This window comes from Dipteris shenzhenensis, chromosome 14 (assembly GCF_047967505.1).
Source record: "Dipteris shenzhenensis isolate YYH24624 ecotype China chromosome 14, Dip_SZ_1.0, whole genome shotgun sequence".
NCBI lineage: Eukaryota > Viridiplantae > Streptophyta > Polypodiopsida > Gleicheniales > Dipteridaceae > Dipteris > Dipteris shenzhenensis.
Window position 1 is genome coordinate 29,316,663 of NC_141609.1, and position 6,520 is coordinate 29,323,182.

The 6,520-nt window shown below is 42.2% G+C and overlaps 1 protein-coding gene across 1 annotated transcript; it reads left to right on the forward strand.

Annotated features, from left to right (window-relative positions):
• Positions 1-873: 873 nt before the first annotated feature.
• On the forward strand, positions 874-1,773 carry LOC147894443 (uncharacterized). Its single transcript, XM_087385269.1, has 2 exons — positions 874-1,649; positions 1,701-1,773. Exon 1 carries the CDS (start codon positions 1,054-1,056, stop codon positions 1,357-1,359), a length of 306 nt encoding a protein of 101 aa, XP_087241395.1. The 5' UTR covers positions 874-1,053; the 3' UTR covers positions 1,360-1,649; positions 1,701-1,773.
• The last annotated feature ends 4,747 nt before the right edge of the window (positions 1,774-6,520 follow it).

The following is a 6,520-nucleotide window of genomic DNA, read 5'->3' on the forward strand; positions in this document are numbered from 1 at the left end:
TAGACCCAAGCCAAAGGATTTGACCCAAGCACTTTAGATAGATGCGAGGTGCTCTCTCTCTCTCTCTCTGTCTCTCTCTCTCTCTCTCTCTCTCTCTCTCCCTCGTGTCTATAGGTGTGTAGTGGATAAGGTTGGGTGGAAAGGTGGGTATTGGCTTTGAATTTCATTTTCGATTGTTAGCCAATCTAAGTTTCCTTGTTATCGTGTCCCAAAATATGAAGATATTTTTACATTACGAGGCAGCACACACACGTAATGATGATGCTCGGACTTGCAATTGTCAGTAATGTTCCTAGAGGGAGAATAAAATGCAAATATGGATTCGAACACCTCCTAATGAGAACACTATATTTGTGCACTAGGACTTGTCGTGTGATTGTGTGTGACCCAAGTTGCACCCAAGGTGAGTGGTGGGTGGTTGATGTAAGAGCCGTCTAGGGAGCTATTTCCACGAGAGAGTCGAAAGCGCCACTTCTATGGTTCACACGTGAGGATGTAGTGAGGGGTGCAAGTGGTGGATTGGCCTCTGCTAGTGCTTGAAAGAGTGTATACAGATTTTGGTTAGTTCCAGTTGGCCATCCAGATGCTACTTGCACCGATCCAATCAGAGGCCTCCAACCTCCCATCCTATTGCTTCTGCTGTCACATTTTAGCATTGTCTTTTCTACCGTGTGGCCTGAATGGCACCTGACCGCTTCGTCACAGTGGCGGTGGCCAAACGATGCCCGTGGAAGTAGGCCCGAGGTGATCTAAGTCAAGATGGGTTTTGTTGGTGCTAAGCAATTGCGTTGACACGTTGGCCAAGAAACATTCTTTGCTAGGTCCTTGTGAAACTCAAGGAACATACGCTAGCACTTTCTGCATTGACTCGACTCCCACATATTACAAGCCTTCTCTTGCGCTTTCCTTGTTTGTGTAGCCTTTGTAGCCTCCTTCTTCATCGTTTGTGTACCCTTCTCCTCCCTTGCACTGCCCCTTCTTTCAACCCTCTAGCATCCCTTGCTTTCTTCCCAAGAATTTCTCAGTCTCTTGGCTCCTCTGCATCGCCCACCAATGGCCAGAGGTCAAACGAAGTCCGCAGGGGCTCCCGCAAGTAGCACAGAGCAGTTTTCTCCCGGATCGGCCGATAGGATCTCCCGCTCGAGTGGAAGTAGCTCCTCTGTGAAGTTTCCCAAGATTCACCCCCGTGAGTTGCACAGCCAGGTCGTTAAGGTCCGATTTGAAGACGAGCTGCTTGTGAAAACGGCTCTAGGGGAAGTAAATCCGTTCGCGTTTCCCTCGCATTCTGAATCGCCGGTTGTCTGTCACGGGCCTTCACCTCTGGGCTTGAATTCACGAGAGCGCCCAATTGCCTTCTGAGACCCTCTTTACAGATGCGTGTACATATTCAAATCTGCCCAATTTTGCATGCTACAGGTTATAGAGTAGGCTTATATCCTGTTGATGATCTGCTGTAAGTTCCTCATGCCACAGATCAGGACGTCACTAGGTTCTAGCTCCTCGTCGAATCCTCCCAGCATGGTTAGTTCTGCTGATTGGGGAGGCGCACATATACTCAGGTCCAATTTGGCGAGACACTGTAACAATAGAAACTTGGCTCCGGCGGCTTGGGGGCGTGTACAGAAATCCCAAACCCTTGTAATCTTTACGTACGATTGGCATTGTTAATATTCAGATCATAATTGTATTACAGTTATAAGCTATGATGATGCCTGTAGTATAGTAATGGTTTTCATGCAGCTTTGATCAATCTTTTTGTGAAGTTTGGAGATCCAAAGGAATCGTCTTAGTTAGAAAGAGAAAAGTTACGTGAATCCTATGAGAAACCATCTCCAAGGACAACTCACTCTTTTCCGGCTTCTTACAATATTCTCCTAAAGGGGCTGTATCACACAGTTAATAGCTATCTATATTTCAATCATTCTCTTAATTTCCTTTTGTTGTTTTTGTTTTTTAAATAAATATCCTCTCACGCAACAAGTTTCATGTAATTGCAATATCCCTTGCAAAGCTTTGATTGTTTAATACCATTAGTCCGGGCAAGTAACTACATTGATAGAGAATATGTTTTATTTGTATTTTGTAATTTTAGCATATAACCACGTGTTGTTTATAAAAATTGCATTTTTCACGTAGCAATTCGAATTTAGCACATAGCAGGCATTCAACACATCTTTGCATTTTGCACATAGTCCTTTGCGTTTGGCAGATAACCTCACATTGAGAGATGGGAGAGTTTCTCTCTAAAAACTATAATACCAAGGAACTTGAGTTCGTTTAAATTTGCATTTAGCATAAAGAGATTTGAAAAATTTTCATAGTAATTTGAATTTAGGACACACCACTTTGCATTTTGTTTCTAGTACCTTGCATTTAGCTCATAACCACACATTTATGGAGGGAGGGAGTTGGCACACTTCCTCTCCAAAAGTTATAAGACCAAAGAACATGCCCTTCCTTGGGTTTATATCAATTTTCATCCCATTACACAAAGCTTATGGATGATATTGATGCTGGGCTTGCTAAAAATTATGAGGGTGTGAGTGGGAATTGGCACTTTGCCTTTGTCATATAACACTTTGCATTTAGCACCTAACTAATGTAAAATTTTAAGACCAAGGAATTTGATTTGTGTTGGATTCTTAGAACTTTGCATTTAGCACAAAGCAATTTGGATTTTGCATATAGCAATTTGAATTTAGCACATAGGACTTTGCATTTGGCTTACAGTACATTGCATTTAGCACATAACCACACATTTGTATGGGGGGAGAGTTGGCACACTTCCTCTCAAAAAATTATAAGACCAAGGAATGTGCCCTTCCTTGGGTTCATATCCATTTTCATTTAGCACATAGCACTTTGGATTTGGCACATAGCACTTTGCATTTGGCACATAACACTTCACATCTATGTGGCTTGAAAACAAGAAGAAGAAGATGATGATGATGATGAAGAAGGAAAGAGGGGAGGAGCCGACGGGGTTGAAGGGGAGAAATTACAAAAGGCAAAGGAGAAATCGAGCCTCAAGAGATGGCGAATGACACATTGGACAAGAGAGAGAGAGATGGTTCGTGGAGGAGACGCATTTTTTCCAATTCCCTAAAAATGTTGAATTGATAGAAATTATAAAAACCACGACATGTGGTCAAGGAGAAGGACAAATTACATTTCATGGCACAATGCTACTTGCCTAAATAGATGATGCTCTATTATCTTTATTTATTGGAGGGCCAACCCAAGACTATTCATTTTGTGTGGGGCAGAGTCCATGTGTTGTTAAGTCCATATTAGACATGCACACCTTCTTGTCATAACCAACCCAACTGCGGAGACATAAATAGATCGATTTGGATGGACGAACTTTGGGCACATATACAAACTATGAAGAATATGTTTATACATTATGAATAAATAATACAGTATACATGATGAAGAAACTATTGCACCATTGCAATTCAGGCTCAAGATATTACAACTCTACACACACAATGCTCTCATAGTTGTTGTCCTAGACTGCACTTCTGGCCCTTGTTGCCACAAGGTTAAAAACTCCCCTAGACCGATTTGATTACCTGTCCTCGGGTTATGGTTGGGGTCTGCAGACGATGTTGTGATGTGGTTGTCTTTACCCAATGAGTATGGTAAAGATGATGGCGGTGATAGATGGAGCGAGCTTCTTGTCAATCTTTTCCTTGTAATCCATGAACATCGTAGATTGCTTGCTCAGTTTTTAAGAAGCCAGTGTCAAACATTTCTTCAAACAAACACACATAACGCCCTTGAAGAGATATGGCCCTTTGAAAGAGGCGACTTGTTGTTTGAGCATCTATCTGTTGATTTGGATTGAAGTTGGGATTGGGCAAATGGTCGTCAATGGTGAGGGACACCTCCAGGATGACTGCTAAGGCTTCACTATATCTTGCACTTTCCTTGAGTGTTTTGTCATAATTTCTTTGCATAATTGATGCATGTCTGTCTAAGGCTCTGATGAGTGTCTTCTGGCTTGTCCATTTGATTTTAGAGTTTCTATTTATTAATGGCCAATTGCAAGGAGCATCTGCATTATTTGGATCATGATGATAGCATCCCATCAGTAGCGATGGGGCATCGCATCAAATGTGGGATGCGTGCGAAAGGAAGATGGAGCTTGCATGTATTCAAGGAGGTACTGTTCATTGAGCAGCATTGGTTTATGCCAAGCAGGCTATGGCTCCGATTTCAGGCTGATGTCTGGAGTGATTTATGCTTGGCAGATACTCATTGAAATTCCGGAGAGGTCCCATCCTCCTCTTGATTGCATGTATTGCCTCCAAAAATCACCAATGGGATTATCGGGCATGGGAATCCTATATGTATTTTGTTGCAACACCCTTGTGGGTGTGCGAATTGGATTATCCAATTCTTGAAGCTCATTGATGGAATCATTAATGGTGTCTTCCATTGAAATCTCAAGGGAGATTAGAGGAACATGTGGTCTTGGGGGAGAGGAAGAGGTTATAGGGGAATAGCTTGAGGTCGAAGCAAGTAGTGAATTTGAGAAGGTAGAACTAGGGATGTTGGTGGAAAGTGGAGGGAGAGTAGGGAAAATTGATTTAGCAACTTGATAATCCTCAAGGGATGGATTGTCAAGTGTTGGAAAAAAGTTAGGTGTAATTGGATGATAGGAGTTGGATTCTTGGATTAGGCGATAGTGTTGAGAGGCATGGGCAAAGAGGCATGGCAAGGAATATGGATTAGCATGGATTTCTGGAAAGGTAGGGAGGATAGTACTGGAGTTAGGGAGGGATGTGAGTAGATCAGAATAGAGAGTGGCAAGATAAGGGCGATTAGATTAAAGGTAGACCATATATTCCTCTGGCAGACCCTTGTCGCTTTCTGGTAGGCATTGTCAGCTTTAATTTTGGATTCTTTTAGGAGTTATATCGCATGGAAGTTGCTGGTGATTGTTGCAGTAAAGGTAGGAGTCTGGTTACTACCCAAAGAGGGGGGCTTCCCATCAAGCATTCATATAGTAGTATTGCATCAGCCTCTAACCATATGAGATTTGCATGTAGTGAGAGATAGAACACATTGCTCTCATCTTCATCCATATGCTGACATAGATCTCAGAGAGTCTTTGTGCTTACTGGTCTGGTCCAATCAAGACCAGATAATACTGCATGTAACATTTTGATTTGCAAGTGTTTCTAGAGTATACATATTCTTCCTTCAAGGTGATCCTCTTGCTGAAGGACTTCAACAAGCTCTTGGTATAATGTAGTGATGCCTTGTAGCAAAAGATCTTGTGCTGACCCCTCCCCATCATCATCGGCTTGACCCAGTAGTTGAATTTCCAACTTGGAAATTATTGCTTTTTTATTTTGCCACTCCAAAGTATCTTTATACTTACCCAATGTGGAGGTGTATGCAAGCTTTAGACTATTGAATTGTTGAGTTGCTTTTGGATGCCCTGGAAATTGATAATTAAGCACGTGGAGTTGGAGTATCTCTTGCTCTTGAGCGTCCAGTTCTACTTTGGTTTGCACAAGTATCTCTCTTAATGCCATGCATTCCTTCTCTAGTGCTTGAATTTGACGTTCACCCTTTTTGAGGCTATTTTGCAACTCATTGTTTGTGTCTAATGTGGCATGGAGCTGATCCTCTTAAAGTAGTAATCTTTCATTTAAGTGCACTATTTCCTTCTTGATATCATCACAAGTGGCTTGCATATGGGAAAGGGATGACTCGACATTTTCCTTTTGGTTCAAGGCATCAGATAACTCTAGGTGTTTTTCTTGGAGAGAAATCGTGGCTTATAGGGCATCCTTTCTACTTTCTGCTAGAGAATTTTGTGCAAGGAGCTGTTGCTGCATTTGTTCTGCCATGCTTTCCTTGAGCTTCATAATTTCAGTCTTGGCACTTTGCAACTTGGATTGGAATGATGGGAGCATCTGTCTTTCCATTTCTCTTTCATGCTCATCTGACGCTATGGTAGCAAATACTAAGGTAGATCTATAAGGGCTTTTCTTTATGTGTTATTGTGCCATACTTATCTTTCTCCAACTCTCTACTTTTATATGATGTCATGAATTGACAAATGTATTCTATCATAGCAGGTGTTGGTGAGAAGGATTTTAGCTTCTCAAAAAGACTACCTAGTCCCTTTATTGTAAGAAGTTGTAAGCATTGGGTGACATGGCAAACGTTGATACTCGTGGCCATACAAGCTATATTGCTCCATCTGTTGCTAGCTCTTTGTTGGTATGGTCCTCAAGGTGTTCTACACCTGCATCCTCCATAGTCAATTCCTCTAACTCAATTTCTCCTGCCTCTAGTGGCATTTCCTCTTGGCATGTTGCATTTATTTGCTCATCAGTACCACTCTCCAGAACCACTAGCCGTGGTCATTTTGGTGTTGACCTCTGAGTTGGTGATTATGGACTGTGTCCTTCTTCAGGTTGGTGATTTGAGGAGGGCTGTTGAGGTTGAGGCTTGGGCCGTTTGGCATGGTGTCACTTTGCCGATGGCATTGTAGGCT

Bases quoted from the DNA above. Each gene is read 5' to 3' on its own strand.
- LOC147894443 (XM_087385269.1), top strand. From the start codon at position 1,054: ATGGCCAGAGGTCAAACGAAGTCCGCAGGGGCTCCCGCAAGTAGCACA.